This window comes from Miniopterus natalensis, chromosome 1 (genome assembly GCF_054644295.1).
Source record: "Miniopterus natalensis isolate mMinNat1 chromosome 1, mMinNat1.hap1, whole genome shotgun sequence".
Lineage (NCBI taxonomy): Eukaryota > Metazoa > Chordata > Mammalia > Chiroptera > Miniopteridae > Miniopterus > Miniopterus natalensis.
This window is the reverse complement of record NC_142081.1, coordinates 156310012-156331759: the sequence shown is the minus strand read 5'-3', so window position 1 is coordinate 156331759 and position 21748 is coordinate 156310012. Positions and strand designations below refer to the sequence as shown.

Sequence of the window (21748 nt, the reverse complement as noted above, 5' to 3'; positions counted from 1 at the left end):
CTGCCGGGCAGGTACCCGGTGGCCCTGTCCCCGCTCGGATGGCCGGGTGGGGAGACAAGACCCAGCCCCCGGGGAAAGCTCCCCTAGACTGCACGCAACTCGGACCGTACCTTGATGGGCGCGTACCACTTGGTCTGCGGAGGCTGGTGCAAGGGCTTGGGCCGAGGTGGCCGCGGCCGGACAGGCTCCTCTGCTTCTTCGGGGATTGTCACCACAGCATTTTTGGCTTTCTCTAGCCTTGCACCTTCCTCAGTAGATCCTTTATCGCCCCAGCGAACCTTTCAAACAAAGGAAAAAGTTATACCAGACACACGGTGTGTTAGAAAAACAAGTTCTGCTTTAGCCGCGGTCCTTCAGCTCCCCCGCAGAGTGAGAGGCAGCTGAGTGGGTGGCCGACGCTAAATGCCTCCCCTCCCCAGGTTTAACAGGCTTACCGCCCTTACTTACGGACTCAACAGTAAGATTCCAGGAGGAAGGAGAAAAGCCTTTGTATAAACCTGAAGTCAGTTAAAATTTGAAGCAACCGTTTCTCCATTATTTCAAATAAGGAGTTCATTTGCCGTCTACATATGAAGTGCATGACAGTGTGAATCCTATTATCCACTTAGGTAGGGTCCCCTTCCAGCTGAACACATACCCATACATACTGATGGCACTGAGGGAAACAGATGATAATTAGCATTTATTGAATGCTTACTACGTGCCAATCTGCATTTAATCCATACAAAAATGCACTGATATAGTTACTGGGTTTTTTCCTTGCAGGTGAGGAAGCTGAGACATAGAGAGGTTAGCTGACATGTCCAAAGCACTCAGCTAGTAAAGCAGCAGGGCAAGGGTTTGAATACAGGTAGTCCAAAATAGATTAATAAGCTTCAAATAGGTTTGAATTTTATAAATGTATTTTACACAAAGGAGTTCATTTGTTCCTTCCAAACTTTTGATAAAGGTCGATTAAGGCAAAATGCGTGATTTAGTCTTCAGAAGTAAAATAATTATATATGATTTTTCCTTACTTTTATAAAGTTTGGCTTTATAAAGTAACTTTCAGTCTTTAGGTCCTGTTCTCATCTGAGTATGGCTACTTGACATTCCCTTTTTTCACTGAGGAAGACAAATCTGAAAAAACACCTTTGCTTTGGAAAGAAAAATTCAGGGACACCAGGGAATTCCACAAATTTAATTCTGTTCTTTGAAAATTCTGGACATTGAAAAACCACAGGGTCAACTGATTGTTTTCTTTATTTTATAATGAACAAGAAACAAGAGCTAAATCTGAGCCAAACTTTTACATGTTCACACATTAACAGCTCAGTTCACGTGTGAGCATGTGAATAGGATGTGGCCCCTAGAGGAAGGCTTTGTCCAACCAAGAGCGATGGAGAAGTCCAAATCCAAGGACATCCCCAAAGATGACAGAGATATCATAAATGAAGCTCTAAAAAGAAATAGGAAGGCCTGTCCAGGGCACACTGGCTCATCAGAGCTAAGTGAATTCTACAAAGAAAAAATGATTAAGTCCATTTTAAAGCGTTTTAATGACCTGAGTTAGTGGGTAGGAATACAGATCACTGTTCGTAGAAAGAACTACTCAGTTTTTTGATAAGGCTTACTTAGATGTTTTTGCCCTTTTTTACTACAATTTTAGAATAGGCTTTCAATTTCAATTGGACCCCATTGAGTCATTAAGATGTATCTGTATCTTCTTTCAGTGTGATCAGTGGTACTAGAATGTTCTTTATGAGGTTGTTAAAATTGTTTTAAACCCCGTTAAACCTTTAGAACTAGATAGCTGGCTCTCCTTCCAGAGAAATGACCTTCTCTTTAAAATCACAGCGTCTTCAGTTAGCTAAACTAAAACTTCTAGAATCTTTAGAAATAGCTAAATTGAACTACAAAACCCTAATATCAGGATATATATCCTCGCAGTTATAAAGTCTCAATTTTAAGAGAAAAGACAAAAAATGGAAAAAGACATACAGTTAAGTAAACATATAAATATCACAACTGAGAGAAGTAATTCAGAATAGAAATATAAGAACATACACTTTAGATCTACTCAGAAATTATAGATTTTAACATAAACAGCTCCTCAGCCTAATCTTCACAGCTGACGTCACAGAGGTAATGGTATCGTATTTTCCCACCAAGTTTCATTGATACCATTCTCAGATAAAGGACACAAAGCTAGTTAAACTGGGGTTCTGACCCAATGTGGCATTTCCAGGAACTCAGCTATCAAGGCACTACACTTATGAAATACAGTTGCTGAGTTCTACAGAAAACTCATTAAATAAATCTACTAGTGTTAGTTCATGAAATAGCTGTTTCATCATCATCACAGTCAGCACAAGTGACAAAAAAAAAATTCTCACTTAACCTCAAAGTCTAACTTTACAGAATTTTCCTAAAACTCTTTAAAGCAATTAAATATACATGCAAGTATATGTGTAAATTTTCATATTTCTGTTTGACCATATTGAGATGTTCAGAAAGGATAAAAGAATGACAAGAACAGATTGCTAAAGGGAGCCTTAGCACAGTTTATATACCTGGATATTTTTACTGTGCAGAAAGAAAAAAAAAAAGCACAAGCTTGATAGCTAAATTCTTCCAACGGTACTTGGCTTTCATGATAAAGAATAATATTCCATAATTTTCAGAGCATATTTAGATGACTAGGAGGTTATATCATAAAGGAGCAATTTCAGAATCGAGAAAAGAAAACAAAAACAGTTTCACGCTGAAGTCACTAGGTACTGTGGATCAGTTGTGCTAACACAGCTGTTATTAGTATCAGCTCACTTCCAGTTTTCTGCACATTTCCATTACCATACTGTTTAAATATTTAATTTAAAATAGGAGTAAAAAAGAAAATCTAAGTATAATCCCTATACCGGCTTAAAATAACATTGGTTATAAAGACTTGTTCCAGAATTCAGATGTGGTCATAATTTCTATAATTCTTTTTATTTTCCCCAGTTCAATGTATTTTTAAAAGGAAATGCTTTCCAGGTTTGTATAGGAATAATTTTAAAGCATATTACATATTCTATTTTCCCTCTCCAAATTTAAATAAGCTTATGTTTGAAAAAGTTTAACGATGCTTAATTCTCACTTCAATTTTTATCATGTACGTTTATGTACTGTTTCCCCGTTGTAATGCCCACATTTACTTTCTCACTTCTTTCTCATTCTCGTTCCCATTTCCATTTTGTTGATGGAATATGCCATGAGATGTAGCCAGAATTAAGGCTAAGGCTAAAATGGACCTCAATTTATTAAAAGTAGGTGAGTCCTTTTCATAAGTTTTTCTCAGCTAAACAGGACAGGCAATATAATTTCACATATTAAGAGTCAATAACGCTTAAAACTTAAAATGCAAGTCATTCAAAAATGTGCATGAGCGCTTGTCTTTCTTGAGCATAAACCAATAATATGCCCTTTAACACAGGACCATTTGGTTCATGACTATGCTTTTCTTTCCTTTAGAAAGATATTTCAACCTTTGGAACACTGAAAAGTTGATCTAGCAAAAATCTGGCATAATTCTTAGATATTTTAGCAAGGACATCATTTATTCATTTAAAATATACTAATATATCCCATACTAATATACCCATATTTTGTTGTCATGTGGTATTTTACAAGTGTGGATTTCAAAATGGAATTAAATTGGTTATTCTGAATACAAGGTTGGGCAAAAGTAGGTTCACAGTTGTTTGTATGGAAAATAAAACAATAATTAATAAATAATACAAGAATAAACTCTGTGTTTCACATACCCACAACTGTAAACCTGCTTTTACCTCACCCTATATAAGTAGTGCATGCTTAATGTCAAATAAGTTAAGAAAAAATGGAGAAATATATAGCACAAATTGAAAATCACTCCATCCGGGGAAAACTTTTCTAACATTTTGTGGTATATCCTGTCAAAACATTTTTTCCCCTTGCACACAACTTTTTACACATACATTTTGGAATGAGGCTAACTAAACAAAAAATAAGTTGTGTCAGGTCATATTTAGGTATCCAGAAGTAACACTTTTATTTACAAGTGTATTTTTTATGCACATAGGAATATCTAATCCCCTCTTTCCCACCCCTCCAAGCCTAGAATGACAGAGAAAAGGCAAGCCGAAGGAGAATGACCTTCCTTCTGGATCAAGCAACAAGGGCTGCCCAGCTATGCTCTTCACACTACCTGATATTCCCAACTGCCCACATGCAAACACAGATGCAATCTCCTCTCCAAAAGACAAACTTAATAGCTTCTAGCACTTGCCTTTTCCATGACTTATTGGCAATAAGGTACTTGTCTCAGAGGATATTTCAGCAATACAGTGGCAAGCTCTTAGGGAAAATGTGTATTAATTTTAACATCTACTGTGCTCAAGAAAGTGACAATCACTATCAGATGAACCATTTTGATAATGACAACCATGTTAAGTAGGCCTGGGCTACTTTTGAAAATTACTGAAATTTATTCTCAAAAGGGGGAACTTTTCTTGGGAATCTGAATTTTATTGAAGTGTATAAAAAGAGAAAATTGCAACAATTTTGAGATTGTTAATTAGCTAACTGATTTTTGCTGGCAGTAATGGGACAAAGCAGATACCACAGTAGGAGGCATGTGCCATGGCTGCACAGCATAAAAAAATTCCTTACCAAGAAATAAAATTAAAGAATAACTAACAAGGAGAAAAATGTCAAGGTCTGTGTTTAATAATAAAGTCAATATATCAATGAGAAAATTCCTTCAATTGCTTGTTGGGGTAAGATGCTGGCCTATCTAAACTAGTTAAGGGCTCAGTGCTGGCAATGATTGCTTATTAATTCATCACTTTGAAAAATATTTGTGTAGTGGTAAGAAGACCTCATCTAATTTTTAAAATATAATATTAAAGTTCAATTTATTCCACAATTTGAGTCAGTCAAAAAATTCAATACATCCTATAATTGATGTTTTAATATTAATTGTGATTGTTCATAAGTGGTAACTAAAAGCTGTAAAAAAAAAAAAAAAAAAAAAAGCCTTAAATGTGCTTCCTCTACATTGGTGATAAGGTCATATCCATACTACTGAACATTTTAACATTTTTGTCCTCAAATAGTACATAACTATTAGACCTTTTCAAAGATGAGCATTGTTGCAATTTTAAGTGGCTGGCTTCTTTAAAGTTGATGTTCTCTGCAGTAATTTTTTCCAAAATAGTGAGAAAAACCCTAACTTTGTTTTGCCCTTTAGAATTCAGACATTGTATCAATGTGGTCCTTTGACTAATGAAGTCAGTTCTTCTTGAACAGTTTTGAAATAGCTAAGATGATTTCATAGAAAAAAATCTATCCCCAAAAGACCCAGTGTTAAGTAAAAAATGGATGTATTGTGATATTGAATTATAAAAAGTACAGTTTCCATGGCTAAATAGTTCTACAAATATATATTCCAAATTAGCAGCTTCTATTTTTTTAAAAGATACCAACCTCCATTCTTTTAATTCCTCCAACTCCTCGACCGCCATAATAGGAAGCATCCACAGTTGGCCATTTCTTGTTTGGCAGAGGTTCTTCTTCCTCCTGTTTAGATACAAGTTTTAAAAATTAGTTCAATTAAGTCCTTAAAATATTGCTTAGTCAAAATTGGTTCATTTAACCATTTTTCTGAATAAGGCAACTGCTATGGAAGAAATGCAGTAAAAGTTACCCATGAGACATGTAGATGTTATGTATGCATACTGAATAAATTTCCACTGGAGCTCTAGAGAATAGACGACTCCTTCCCTTCCACAATTTTAGGAATCTCCTTTATTCACTAGGTTACCAAACGTTGCTATGAGAATCATTTGTATTGTTCCTATCATCACTCATATTTAAAAAGATAAAACATCAAAATTAGGATAGCATTTCAATAATCATGTAAAACATCAAGGCATGTGTAAGTTTGAATTCTGTAAAGTTTGTACTAAAAAGATAGATAGCTGAGAAGCTTTGAAAATATACACCACCAGTACATTCCGCATTTCATGTTGCTAACACATTTTGGCTAACAAGCAGAGTTATGTAAAAGGACAGTAGGCCCCCAGTGGATGCCTGAAACTGTGGGTAGTACCAGACCTTATATATATATATGATGTTTTTTTCTATACATACGTACCTATAATACAGTTTAATTTATAAATTAGGAGATTTTATGGATAGAAGATTCATTCATACTGTAGATCTTAGCAACCTCAGCATGGTTTGTGGGGGTTTTTTCTTATTAAGTTGAAAACTTTCACCTTTTCACATAAAGGAAGCACTTTATGGCTTCTCTTTGGCACATCTGAATTGCCAGCATCACTACTCTTACACTTTGGGGCCATTATTAAATAAGAGAAGGGTTACTTGGGCATAAGGACTGAGATACTGTTACAGTTGATATGGTAACCGAGACGGCTACTGAGTTACTAATAGGTGTGTATACTAATAGCACAGATATACTGGACAAGGGTATCCCAGGCAGGACAGAGTGGGATGGTATAGACTTCATCACTGTATTCAGAATGGAATGTAATTTAAACCTTATGATTGTTTATTTCTGAAATTTTACATTTAATATTTTCAGACCTCAGTTGACCACAAGTAACTGAAACCACAGAAAGAGAAACCACAGATAAGGGGGACTGCTGTAATAATAAATAATTTTGAAGTAGTAACATCTTTGAACTGCCAGTTTGGATTTTCAAACTTATAAACAAAATAAATAACATCAGAACTATTGATATAGCGCTATAAGAGGTAAATTAAATCTCTCTGTGCTGTCGATCTCGATAGCCAGTCTGTGTTTACCAGTGTGTGAAGAACTCATTCCTCTAGCACATGGAAAAAATCGTAAGAGGACAAACGACTGATTTTCATGAATTCAAAGTCAATGCACGGGTGTCACAGTTATCTAACAAGAATGTAGCTGGCCAAACAGAGCAAAACATCTACATCATTTCTTAGGCACTCACTCACCTCTTTTGGTGCAGGGGGTGGGGGAGGAGGAGGATCCTTGATAACCTGCAAAAAAAAATCAAATGTAAAAACTTTGGTGTCACAGAGAGGAAATGGTAAGGACAAATAAAAATAATTAGATAAGTAAAATACTGATTGTGCCAACAACGTCCCCAATGATCCTTGCTCCTGCCTTTGAATCTGGACCCTCCTGTAACTAGCTTTTGAGTCATTGGCATGAGGTAGACATGGTACCATGTGACTTCTGAGGCCAGGTCAAAAGGAGTTTCCCCACTTCCCCTGCCACCCTCAGGACACTCATCCGGGGAAGCCTGCTGTCGCGTCAGAAGTCCACCCGGAGACCGTCGGGCTGCGAGGAGCAGCGGGGTGGCGAGGGGGGGGCCCGGCCTGGCCTGCTATGCCAGCCATCCCGGCTGGGGTGGCACACATGTGAGGCAGGAGTCTCTCCGGGACACAGGTGCCTCTTGAACTTTCTGCTGACACCAGCCCAGCTGCCACCTGACTGCAATCACAGGCGACAGCACCAGAGCGAGGAGCTCCGGCTGAGCCAGTGTCCAGAGAACCATGACGCCACTAAGTGGCTGTGCGGAGACATAGGGCTGTGGAGCCACTGTGGGCAGAACCGGGCGCAGGGCACCGCAGCCTCTCAGAGCGCCGTCCACACTCACCCGTTTGCCCTGAATTAGCTGCACAGGCCAGGCGAGCCGCGCACCAGGCCGCACTAGGCGGCTCTCCCGGTGTGAAAATGCACACGCTTCCACCAGGTGGCACGCGTCCTCCCACACCGAGAGGGGCCAGCGCAGCCCCCCCGCTACGGCTCACTGCTCTTTCTAAGTGGGCGACGCAAAGCTCCGCGGGCCTTGGGTGCGACGGCAGGGAAGGCAACCGGCTCTACCCCGGCCTCTACCCCAGAGACGAACCAACATTCCGGCCCACATTCCTGTTCCTGTGAATAATTACTTAATATATTATTGCATAAGAGTTTATATGGTTAATTGTTCCTTTTTTTCCCCCTTCGCCTGAGAATATGTTTTTAGTGATTTTTAGAGAGAGGGAAAGAGAGGGTTGGGGGGGGGGAGAGAATCATGATGTGAGAGAGAAACACTGACTGGTTGCCTCCCGTCCAGGCCCGGACCCAGGGTTGAACCTGAAGCCCAGGTATGTGCCCTGACCAGGAATAGAACCCAAAACCCTTTTGGTGTCGCGATGATGCTCCCACCAACCGAGCCACCTGCTGAGGGCTACACAGTTAATTCTTTACGTGAGGGAAAGGGAGCCTGAAATCTAATCTAAATGACCTTTACCGGTACTGGAGTACGTGGGCTTCGCACCACCATGTTAGAAAATTATTGACCAAGTGCAGGTAGCTTCTGATCATTCAGATACAGATCCAAGTATAGATGTCTTAGTATAGATACTAAGAAAACTTTAAAAATATAACTGCTTCACTTCATTTAATGTCAAATGTTTCAATTATGTTAGTAAATTTTTAAAAGTTTAAAACAATAACTTTGAAAATGAATATCATCAAGGAATTATTACTATTTAGGTATCTTACTATTATCCTGGATACGTTTTTCAAAGACTCTTTGTCTTTTTAAGATATATAATGAAGTTTTTCCAGGTTAAATGGTATGATTTTGATACTTTCACCAAAATAATTTGGGGTTAGGGTTAGCCAGAAATTGAGAATCACTGAAGCTGAGTGAAGAAGGCAAGAATGATTCATTATTTTAGCCTTTCTCTGTGTGTATGTTTGAAATTTTTCTTAATGAAAAGTTTTTTTAAAAAAGTAATGTCATTGATAATGTGGAGAGAACTGACTCAATTTTTTATGTATAATATTTTCATCATTCAAATTTTCATTTAGATGTAAATCTCAGAAAAAAAATACACAAATAGTAATTACAACCTCACAGGTAGACCTGAGTCTCAAACTAACTCATTCTTGTTATTTTTGAATGCTAAAGGACATGTGTTATTTCTATTTAACCCTTTTCTTTACTTCAATTTAATTTTATCAATAAATATAAAATTACAGTTCTTTCTGGTAATTTTGAAAGATAAAAATCTATGAATTTTTACAGTTAGATCAGAAATAAATGCCAGTAGAGGATTAAGATAAAAAATGATACTGTATTAAAATAAAATGAAGTTAAGGTTATCAAGCTACAGGCGAATTTCCTTTCTAACGAAGAAGCACTTCATATCATTATCAACCTACAGGTCCAAAAGCAATCCGTGAAACCAGATCTATCAACATTTCACACTCAACAGAGTCAAAACCAACCTAAACATTTTCATTTAAAGGCCAACTCTTCACCTATTTTCCCTGTTTCTTTCAAGTAAATCATTCTTTGCAGTTGCAGATCCAAGTTTTTCACATAATCTATAATTCCTTCCTCTCTTAAAGTAACTTCACCACATCATTTACCGTGTCCGATAGATCCTTCGAAATATTCCTCCTCTGTGAAATCCCCCCTTTTCCCCCAAGTAGATGAGATGCCCTTCGCACGCATGGACGCCTGTTTGCTCCCTACACGTATCAGAGTAGATAATACTTTCTAGCTCCAAAAAACTAACTTCCACAAGGAAGGGTTTTATGTCGTTTTTGTTCCTCATTGTATTCCCAGCACTTAGTTAAGTCTTTATTTTGTACCAGAGAAGAAAGGAAGGGAGAAAAGGGAAGGAAGAAGAAGAGGAAAGGAGGAAGGCGGGAAAGGTAGTAAAGGGGGGGGAGGAAGGAACAAGGAGAGAGAAAGGAGCGGGGCAGGGGGAGGGGGAGGAGGAAAGGGAGGGGGAAGGGGGAGGGGAGGGGGGACTGGGGATGGGGGAGGGGAAGGGGAAACGAAGAGGAGGAACCAGGGACGAAGGACAGATTCTTTGCATTACATTTCCACTGTCACTACCTAAAATCATAAACTCAAGATTCTCTGGACCTTGCAAATATCTAGTATAACATGTTTCAACTTCCCTGATGCACATTCAACCAAAACTTCAATATTGTAAAAAATTCCCAAGTTGTAGTCCAACTATGTTTGACCTCCTGCAATAAAGAGAAATTGGCTACTACCCCACAAAATTATTCATTCCACTGGCAAGGAACTCACAGTATTTGAAAGTTTTTTCCCCAAAAGAAGCCAAAGCCTCCCCTCTGTAGTTCCCGCTCTTTAGTCTTGACCTAAGATGTGGAAACACAACAACTAATTTTTCTTTCAGAGGAGGGCGGTCCCTATTTTTTAATACTGTGAGGATAACCACCTAACTACTGAGTCTGTTCATCTCGAAGCTAAACATCACAACCATTTCTCATCCAGCGGTTCTGAGTTACTTGTTCATCTCGGTCCGTTTCATTGCTATGTACTCATTTGATCCACATGTCAAAGTGTGGTTTCCAGAACTCCTGATAGCATTTTAAGTGTGGCCAATGCATTATAAGTAAATGAATGGCGCTCAGGGAAAACAGAAGCACCCCACCAGTCCTCACTCCTGTTTTATGCATTTTAATTAATAACGTATTGATAACACTGATAAGTCCTTTTTTTGCCATCTATGTCTACATGCTCTCCTTATTTAAATTAGACATCTAGCTTATTTCTCTATCCCTCATCCATCCCTCGTTCTAACCTATGTAGCCATGTCAATATTTTTCTAACAGAAACTTAACTGATCACTTCTCTGGTCAGAATGGGTCAATGGTTCCAATGACCACAAGTGAAATCAATGTGCTACTGACTTGCACTGGAATGACCTTACAAATCATGCTTTCACTCTTAATTTTGCAAATTCCATAAAGTGTTCTCTGAAGTCCTCTCACTAGAAAAAGTCCAAGGTACAGCCTTCATTCCACTAAGTCTGAGTGTAATATATCTAAACTCAATTTCATTTCCTTGCGAGGATTTAAAATTTACTCTGCTTATTACCTGTGCATCTTGCACTGGTATATAAATTTCTGAGGACATAAATAGTACCCCTAACCTTGTTGTATAGACCTCCCAAGAATTACTGAACACCCCCCTCCATAACTCCACCGTTTTTTATGTCATACTCATTACCCTGCATAGCATCTAGTTTTAGCGTTGATACAGACAAACAAGATTTCAATCCTTATATGATCACTGCTGACAAACTCACACCGGGACAGTGAGAGGTATCCTTGCATTCTTTCGCTTTACCGGAGACCCTTTATCTGGTCTCATAAGCCACAACCTGGAAAAATCAAAGCTCCTTTTCAGCCCATTTACATGATCTCATTTCAGTACATTTCTATTCTCATTGTTCAAATGCCTCAGCATAGTGTAGTTCGGTCCTAAACCCCTATTTACAAGCATCCTTTTACATGTACCTCTACTCCAGACAGGCTGAAGCTTCCCCCAAATAAAGTGGCCCTTTCCATGTTAAGTCCTAACGAGCTTTCACAGACTAGTCAACCGGCTTACTACTGCTGTATCTGGAAGCTTTAAAACCTCTAAAACTATATTTTGCTGCGCAGTTGAACCACTCATTCTTCATTAACTTGGGTTTATATGTTTATTTTGAAGTTTTTCAATTACCCTTTAAGACTGTAGATTTCTTAAGGGCCATACTCATTTCTCCTCCTTTATAAATATCAGCAGTGCCTAATAAAGTGCTCTGCAAACAGCAGGTAGTGAAAATACGAATGAAAAGTAAGCTGAGGGAAATAGCTGAGAACCGTCTCAAAGGCTCATAGCCAACATCTAAATTTATAAGAAAAATAGGAAAGAAAAAACATGTAAGTGATAAACAAAGATGATTTCCGTGAAACTGAAATATTGCTTGTTCCAAAGAAAATGAGGCATTGAATTTATTTCAGCCAATCAAGCCAGAGAACAAAGGAACTCAGTGGTAGGTGGAAAGATGCAAGACTACCCTAAGTTTCCTCATCTGGAAAATCAATTCAATTAATTGTAGGTCCTTACGAATGTGAACATTCTAATAGAATGTTAGAAAAAAAACAACAAACTACAAATCATAGTATTTCTACCAGGGTTTCTGCTTCTAGGCCTTTCCACAATTAAGCAGGCCATATGTCCAAACGCATTTGTATTCACCTTACTCTAGAAAAAAATTATGTAATTAATTTTTTCAAATGATTAAATTCATGACGTATTATAAATTTAAATTGATTTTGAAATCCTAGAAGATACATTTTCTACATCATTAACAATGGAAACAAAGGCCTTAGAACTCTGCCTAAATCAACTTTTGATCTGGTAAACTGAGAGACACAACCACAACAAATAACAGCACCTTCAAAACTGAACCAGAGCTATGGTTCATCTGTATGTTAGTGTTACTATCAACAATAACCACCCTTTATTGGTTCTGTCATCTACCACACACTATATTTCTCTTATTTCCATAACGCTGTGCAATTACTATGCTTCTCTCCATTTAAATATAAGGAGAGGGAGATGCTAACTTCAATAACTTGCTCAAGGATCTATTAAGAGAGAACATTACTATTAGTATTCAAACCCAGGACCCAGGTCCATCTACCTTCAAATTCTGAGTTCAGCTTCTTCCGCCATATGACATCCTTTTAAAACAAGTTTGGGCTGCAAAGGGAAAGAGTGCGGGAGAAAAGGCTTAAATTTGTTAATTGTTACTGGCTAGGATGCATAGAAGAATGGACAGATAGACAGATGGACGAATGGGTAAACAAATAGTAAGATAGATGATAACAGATAGATGATAGATAGACAGATGATGATAGATGATAGATAGATGATAGATAGATAGATAGATAGATAGATAGATAGATAGATAGATAGATAGATAGATGATAGATAGATGATAGAGTTTAATTTTCATGCTGTGTGAAAAAAGTTATCATCCCCATTTTATTGAGATATAGCTTGTTAATTCGCATCATACCCAACATCACTAACCTAGAAATGACAGAACAGAAAATAAAATGACAGGTATGTGTGTGACATTTCAATATGCTCTCTTTCTCCACTTTACCATGTGACCTCATAAGTAACAAAGGAGGGTGACTATAACCTGAAGCCACTCAGCCAAAAGGCCCAAAGTAGCAAAACCTATGTCCAACTGATATCCCTACATTTCAGTCAAACTAGGGCAGAACAGGAAATCTTACTGTTCATCCAAATACATTAAAAATAACAGTCATGAGAATCCCATTCTTGTATTAAATAATGCAAGAATACATGCATTTCAGAAAAAGATGTATTCATATGCACCATATTTTATGAGAATTTGCAGATTTTAAAAGGCATAATATTGCCTAGTTGCCAGGATTTTTTCCACTTAGCATCCTTCAGCTCTGTATTGAAGATTCTGGAAAACACTTTCACCACTTTATGAACCATATGCAGAGTTTGAGTCTTCTCCAATTTTTTTTTCATTTGTTATTATCCTCATCAGGGAGGATTACATCTCATCTACTTAGCTGCTAGAATGAAGATTTCAGTTTGGAGGAGAGCCGATTTTTTAGAGGAAAAAAAAGTTAGCTGCTTCAGGCAACAGTCCTTTTGATCTGCTCATTAACACTTTTCAAATGTTCGAGTGATGTGGGCATTCTTTGCACTAGAAAATGTCAGCACTGGAGCCTGCAGCCAGCTTGATGCAATCATATGTTCTGATATTCAGAAAAGAGTGAAAAGAACTGTCAACAGTGAACTGCCCTGAATTTAAAAAGAAAATAAAGATACTGTACAACAACTGTAAATCAAGAACTATTTCAGGACTGATTCTTGCTGGTGACAAAAACGAATGTCGAGTTTATCAGCAATGTCATCTAAGTGCCTAGGAGCCCACAGACAATAGTGGAATCATTTGTACTGGTTATAAAAATTTGTCTAAAATATAGGTGGGTCTTCCTTTCATTCTCTCTTCTAATTTTGATAAGATCAGAGCTCAAGTGCAGTTCCTCTTTTCTGAAGCATATAACACAACGTCTCTTACACTGGTGTACGGGAAGTTCTTTTCTGAATCTCATGAGATTAGATGCTTTCAACATCCATGGACAAAGATTCTTACTGTAGCCCTGGCCTGTCTGGCTCAGTTGGTAAGTCATCTTCCCATGCATGGAAAGGTTGCTGGTTTGATTCCCCATCAGGGCAGATGCCCAGGTTGTGGGCTCAATGCCCAGTAAGGGGCATGCAGGAGGCAGCTGATCAATGTTTCTCTCTCACATCGATGTTTCTCTCTCTCTCCCTCTCCCTACTTCTCTCTCTAAAAATCAATAAAATATCTTTAATTAAAACAAATTCTTACTATAAACAAGTAACTGGTGGAAAGCCTGGACAATAAATATTATTTAAAATGCCAAATGAGAACTGGAAAGAACAGTGCGAGAGTTTATGGGAGTTTATTCTGCCAGGAGTTAAGTAAAGGTACTGCTGTCAAAACAAATAAACTAAGGCCAGGAAGAGTTTGATACTGTTTTGTAAATGATGCTCTGTTGGAAAACATCACCATGGAAGCAATAAGTACTAACATCACACTCTATTTCAAGGAGGCAACCAAACATAAATCATTTTAATTAATGGTGCAAGGAAGGCATATTAAAATTTAAATTACTTCTGTTTTATTGTGCATTCCAAATATATATATAAATATATATATTTATATATATTTATATATATATATATCTCAGGCTGCTCTCAAAGTAACTCAATAAAGGCGCCAAGGGCCCTCCTCAACAATAAAAAACAAGTGAATATAGAAGCATTATTACTATTTAGAAAAACAGCACAGCTGTTGCTGGCTAAGAAAATGATTCCATAGAGCTCCAGTCAGATATTTGCTCATCATAAAAGCTCAACTTACTTATAAGCAAATTGGGCTGTAAAAAGATAACTTTTTAAACGTTTTTTTTAATTAAGATTTATGAGATCTTTATGTAATGTCTTAAAGGCACTAAGGAAAATGAGCTTGCAGTATTCCCTTGAGGATGGAGAACTTTGGCCAAGGACACTAGAGCAGAGTGAACATTCATCATTCCAGCATATTCAGATATTTATTTGCAGCTGTATAACACAATCTAATTGACGGCACTCCCGAAAGCCTTTGTTTGCCACCTCATTAGCCTTACAGCTGTAGCTCTGCAGAGTAGCTGGGTATTCCGAACGATGCAACTACAGGACTGTCATCTCTGCCATCCTGACAGTGCAACAAATGTGCTGCAAACCCAGCATACCTTCTGAGCTGAACAATCATGAAAACAACCACACTTTCTAATATCTCACTCATGATTCAATACATAAGTTGATTTTTAATCTTTCCTGTCCCTTTTTTTTTTTTTTTTAAGGAAAAAGGAAGGATGCTGTTGATGTTTTGTTAAAGGAGAGCAGTTGTAAAGAGGGATGTGAGGGTGCTCAATGAGCAGGACGCAGACTCTTAACAGATGGTGAGAAATAACTTCATCCGAAAATGAGAACTTTTCCCCTTATGGAATAGTTTGCAAACTCAACATACTCCATAATTCACTATTGGTCATGCCTAAAAATGTCAGCTTTGCATGAGGGTTCTTTTGTTATGATTATTACTAGATAAGGTTCTCCAAATATCATTGGTTTAGATTTCTATTTGCCCTGGAAAGCCCAGGCACAAAGAATAGTTTCTGCAACATTTTAAATGATATCATCTCTCTTTTATTCTTGAAAATATTCATTAAAATAAACTCAGGATTTAAAATTTTAAAATAGTCTCACATCAAAAGCATCTTGGGTGTCCAGAGTCTATTGCAGGGTTGTTTTTTCCTTAACATTTTTCATTCTAAGCCCCTCTTTGGCAATCTGGTGAACCTATGGAACCTCTTCTCAGAATAATTAAGCTAAATTAAAATACACAGGATTTAAAGAAACCCAATTATATTAAAATATAATTGTCAAATCTGTGATATAGAAATATGTGTGTTTTTATTAATTCATCAAATAATGAAATATAATGGTAGGCCTAGGAACCCACCTAAGCCACCATGGATAATCTGCCCATTTCAAGATCCTTACTTTAATCACATCTGTAAAGTCCCTTTTGCCATGTAACATTCGGTTTCCAGGAAGGAAGACCAGATAACTTTAGAGATCATTGGTCAGCCTACCACACAGGGCTTTCTAAGCTGCACTGATCCCTGGAACTATCTCACCCAGCCCATTCCTTCCCCTCAGGGAGAACAGCCATCCTTGAAATCTGACAGCCACTGCTCTACGAGCCTTCAGGTAGGAAAAACACAAAACAAAACAACTGAGAATCTCTGTCTCAGATGTAAGTAACACTGTCTTATTTCAGCCATTATTATATACTCATGAAATTATAATCTCTAAACAAGGAATGGTTAAGTCATTTCATAACATATTTTCAGAAAATATGAAATGATTGAATGAAGAATACGTGACAAATATCGAGGCCTCTGTTCAGGGATTTCCCCCCAGGCTTTATATCCTGATAAGACCTCCTGAGCATGTCACTCCCAAAGAGGCGAATCACAGACATGATCTAAATATGCCAGAAAACAAACATTTTAGGCTGTTTATTCATGCTCGACTGAAAGATTACCTGTAAGTCTCTACCACCGATACTTAAAACTGATACACTCAAACAAAAAGAAAATTTGTATATCAAGCTGAAATTAGTGCATTCCTTTTCCCATTCAAAAGTAATATTCCTGCCAACAATAGGTAGTCAAAGTCAAACTGATCCCTGATAAGTGAATGCTAAGAATTATTTAACCACATTCTAATTCCAGCATTGCACATATGTTCTCGAAAAGGAACAAAATAAAATATCCCGCAGTTGTAGTTCAGCCACCTGATACACTCAACCTTCCCCCCCCACAAGGTTAGTCTCCTTTGCCCCTTCTTTTCACATCACCTCTTCTTTCTCTAGCTCACTTAGCCTCTATGTTATACTCCAACTCTCCACACTTTGTTAGTGATGCTTTGCTCCAGCTACATCTAAGGTGCACTGTCACTGGCTTTCCATTTCAATTGTTGACGGAGCTGAGTTGGATGCAGACTTAATCCCTGCCAGGACCAGATCTCTGACAAGCAGCAAGCGACACTTCTTTCAGGGAGTTATACTGATCGAACCTCTCCAGTTTGATCAATATAATTAAAGACAGAGGGCTCTCCCTAATAGGGTTCACGCCTAAATCGCAAACCATCCTTCACTGGCACCCTAGGCCTCAGCCGAGGCCTTCCCAAAGCATGCCAATAACTCGTAATTCTGCACACATTTCCTATGAAATGTCCCCCGTCAACTGCCAACAGTTTTTTCATCATTCAATACTCAGTTGGGAGTCAGCAGCTTAGTCAGGTTTCTCTGAAACAGTCCCTTAACTCTAGCAAATCCCTCTTCCTTTGTGTTCTTAGTGTCTACACGTGTTGCTACTGGGGCACTCGCAATGCTTCATTGACATTTTGCCCACAGTTCTGTGTTTTCAAGTTAAAATGTGAGTTTCCGTATCATATCATGATCATTTTTGTATCCCCCAGTTCGTAGCAAAATACTGGCACATATTAGATTGCTAAGGGTTGAATGCAGAAGTTTGCCTTTACCTTCTTCCTAACCTACTTTAGGAAATATTAGCTGTGATTCATTTATACCTAGACCTAAGTATCTGCTCATACACAGGGCTAGCTGCTCTCTAAATCTGTATTTCTAAATGTAAAATAGAAGTGGTTCTCTCTGTTAAATAAGCTCCAGAAAGTAGCAAGCGTGCATGATGTTTCTGAGGACTGGCAGCCCTCACATCCTGAAAACACACCTTAAAGGTATCCTAGGCTGGGTGATTTGCAATCTGCAGTCCCAGGGTTAGACTGGATCTATTCTCACGACCTGATGATTGAATCCTCTCTATAATACCCAGAATGATAGTGGGGACCTCATTTGAGCACATCGAGCAACCTCCCAAAGAAGCCTGTTTCAGTTTTCCAAGTGTCTTTAAAAAAACATACACTTTGACACTTTGAGCCCTCTGGTCAATAACATATGAAGTTTCAAAGTACTGAAGGAAGAAAATCCACCACTGCAAAGTTTAAAATAAAACAACAACAACCAAACAAGAAGTACAAATCATTTGAGGACACAGTTTCACTTTTCAATTTGAGACTCAAGAATGCTAGCCACCCTACAGTAGTCATATCTAGGAAAATCAAGATCGCACAGGAAGCCATTTGTGCATAAAATGCTATGGCAGGAAACTGACTAGTTCAGCAAAGAGACAGGATGCTTCTTGTCTCTAGTGTTGTTTAATTCTGTGTCTCCTCCATGGGCCAACTGCTCTGAGATAAAGGATTGTAAAGTTGCCTCATGAGAGCAGACTGGAGTACAATTAATAATAAATGCAGGACTAATACAAAAGCACTGCTTGGTGTTGCAAGGAAGCTGAAGTCAGTCAGCAAAGGTGAAAGGAAAAGGGCAGTCTAGTAATATTATGTAAAACAATGCTGTGATCTGCAGAATACAAAGTATAATGTGCTGCTAATAAAAGGGACACTATCAAAATAAGTAGTAGGCGTGCTTTGAAAAAGTGCCTCTTCAGGATAATCTTTTCCATGAAGCCTGAAGAATCCGAATTCGATTGCTTGAAACCTGCTGACACTTATCCCTCAACAGTCCACCCTGTAGTTGCGGAATTACAGCCCCACAAAGATGTCCACACTCTAATTCCCTGGAACTAGAACTAAACTGCCTTACAGGGCAACAGGAACTTTGCAGATGTGATTAAGGTTAAAGACCTTGAGATGGGAAATTATCCTGGATTATCCAAGTGTCCAACCGAATCACATGGTTCCTTAACATTGGAGGCGCTCTCCCAGCTGGGGTCAGTCAGAGGGAGATGAGACTAGAGTGGAATGGTAGAAGAGAGGCATAGGTGCTGGCTTTGAAGATCGAAGAAGGGGCCCCCCAGGCAAGGAATGCGGGTGGCCTCTGGAAGCTGGAGAAGGCAAGGGAACAGATTCTCCTCCAGAGCAGTAAGGGAGGAATGTGTTCACAGGGGAGGAATGTATCCAAGCCCGTACCTTTTAGCCCAGCTTATCCCAGTGAGACCCATGCTGGATCTGTGATGACATCATGGTTAGATAATAAATCTGCATTGTTTTAAGCTAACCCACCAATGTGTGGCAATGTTACAGTAGCAACAGAAAGCTAATATACACCCATATTCTTTCAGAGGTTTTACTCAAATGTGAAAAATGATACAAACTAAAACTGTCATGACCTCAAAAGTGACTATTTAACAGATACCCTAATATTTGCACATGACTTATTTCTAAAATGTTTTTCTGAGAGGCAAACAGAGAAGGTTCTGAAATAGTAGATCTTTCAAAGAGGTAATGAAAGGTTCCATAAGCACTTAAAAAAACCTGACAGATTATCAATTTCTTCCAATAAACTCAGTAGAAAATATCATTCAATGTGCTTGAAATTCTTTTGTACTTAAGTGGAAAACCCTTCATCCCTATGACCTCCTCTACTTTCCTCTTCCCTTCTTCCTGCAAACCTGACTTTGAAATATTTTTTAGATGAAGTTTTATAATAAATATTTATTGGCACACGTTTTCTAGAATTTATTACAGTGATTAAAAACTATTAAAATTCAATTTGCCCACTGAAGCTTTGCTGTTGTTGAACAATGTAGCGCTGACTCACATTGCAGGCCTTATTTACATCTCACTGGTGAAGAAAGAGGTAGAGCGGAAAATCCTTCTTACTTACCACTTTGCAGAAAAGGGGCCAAAACCACCACATCAAACCAATGCCCAGGAGTAGCAGTAGCACTAAAATGGCGATGACGGCTGCAATCCCATTCGACTGGAGGAAGAAAGAAAAACAAGGCGGTCAGCAAGGCCAAGGGTCAAGTCCCTGTGGGCAAAAAGGGGGTCACACACTGAACCCGACAAGCACGGGGGAGGCCCGCATGGGGGCCTGGCAAACTCAGGGGCCGAAAGTCACCACATGGGATGGTCTGCACATAAAATTCCTAACTACAAACAGGTCATGGCCAGGAGTCCTGTCCTAGGCCTCTAGCTTCCCTGACAAAGGTCAATCTTTATCTTCAGTGGGCCTGTCTGCTGCCTTTAGACATCTAAGGTAACACACCTTTAAAATGTCAAGTAATCTCCTTTCCCAGAACCCTCGGGCACAAGCACCTCACCAGAAGCCCTCACTGTCACCTCCTTCCCAGTTCACCAGAACCATCTCCCTGCTGTAAATGTTAACTATTTACTACTCTGTGTTCTCTGTTTTATGTTTGCTCCAATCCCAGAGATTCCTGCCCCGTTTGCTCTCTCCCGCCCTCTTAACTGCCAACAATGGATTTCATGTAACTCCCCTTAGATCTCCTACTTTGATTCATTTTTTGTTTGTTTTTTCTTTTTTGTTTTGTTTTGGGGAAACAATGCTAGTGAATGTTTCCTCTTTATTTCTTATTTAGTTATTGGTTTTAGAAAGAGAGAGAGGAAGAGAGAGAGAAACACCGATTTATTGTTCCACTTATTAATGCATTCACTGGCTGATTCTTGTATGTGCCCTGACCAGGGATCAAACCCACAACCTTGGCGTATCAGGACGACACTCGAACCAACTGAGCTACCTGGCCAGGGCCTTTGATTCTAACGTATAAAATAAGTTGCAAAACTGCTATTCTTCAGAGCATCTTCCCAATCCATTGAGATTCTGCTTCCCAGCGATGTCGTCAGTTTGGCTCAAACAGTCTTAAAATTTCTCAACAGACTTGCCCCGGCCAGATGGCTCAGTTGGCTGGAGCGTTGTCCATATACCAAAAGGTTGTGGGTTCAACCCCTGGTTGGGATGTGTATGTGAGGCAACCAATTGATGTTTCTCCCTCTTCTCCTTCCAAAAATCAATAAAAACATATCCCTGGGTGATGATTAAAAAAAAAATTCTCGCCCAGTCGGGCGTGGCTCAGCGGTTGAGCGTCGACCTGGGATCCAGGCGATCGGGGTTCGGTTGCCAGTCAGGGCACATGCCCAGGTTGCTGGTTTGGTCAATGACTCTCTCATCATTGATGTTTCTCTCTCTCTCCCTCTCCTTCCCTCTCTCTGAAATCAATCAAGATATGTTTTAAAAAAAAAAATTCTCAACAGGTTTGGATGATTCTTATGTCTACACCCAATATACATTTTTTATTTTTTATTTTTTATTTTTTTTTTAGGAAACACCAGAAAATAATACAGGAAGCACAATAATGTAAAACCAATTTTTATTTCTTTAAATTCTTTAAATTGTGTAAATTGTTTTATATTCTATTTCATATGTTATTATAAGGCAAGCAATAATAAATATAAAATCTTACACAAAGTGCTAGAGATTGTTTTAAATTATGTCTTAAAGAAACATAGAAAAAAATCACCATTTGGGTTACAGGAATGGTCCCCACGATCCCTTTTGATTCTGGGAAAGGATTACTTTTCTACAAGCATGATTTCCTCTAGGCAGAATTTTCCTGGACTTTTTGAGGACAGAATATTATTTACTTTATATATTTAATGATAGAAGAGATGAATATCAAAAATCACCAAGAAGGTGAAAAATTAACAGCAGTGGTTCTTGGCAGATGGCATACACACACCGATGCAAGAATGCAATCGCATGCATTCCTTTATCAGAAAATCTCTCAAGGCAGCGCAAGCACCACCTCCACAAAAGCCACAGTCATGTTCTCTTACTTTCTAGTGTCGAGTTCCTCCAGCCCCAGGGCCCTTCTCTGGGCTGCCTCCAGCCCCCTTCACCT

At 38.6% G+C, this 21748-nt stretch overlaps 1 protein-coding gene across 2 annotated transcripts in view; it reads right to left on the bottom strand.

Annotated features, from left to right (window-relative positions):
* The window catches only part of ANTXR2 (ANTXR cell adhesion molecule 2), a 122056-nt gene that overhangs the window by 47617 nt on the left and 52691 nt on the right, over positions 1-21748 (bottom strand). For both annotated transcript variants that reach the window (XM_016213072.2, XM_087826753.1), the window contains 4 exons: positions 19711-19806; positions 7000-7044; positions 5488-5580; positions 111-278 (listed from right to left, as the gene is read on the bottom strand). In XM_016213072.2, the coding sequence (XP_016068558.2) occupies positions 111-278; positions 5488-5580; positions 7000-7044; positions 19711-19806 (402 nt within the window). The remainder of the gene's footprint in view (positions 1-110; positions 279-5487; positions 5581-6999; positions 7045-19710; positions 19807-21748) is intronic.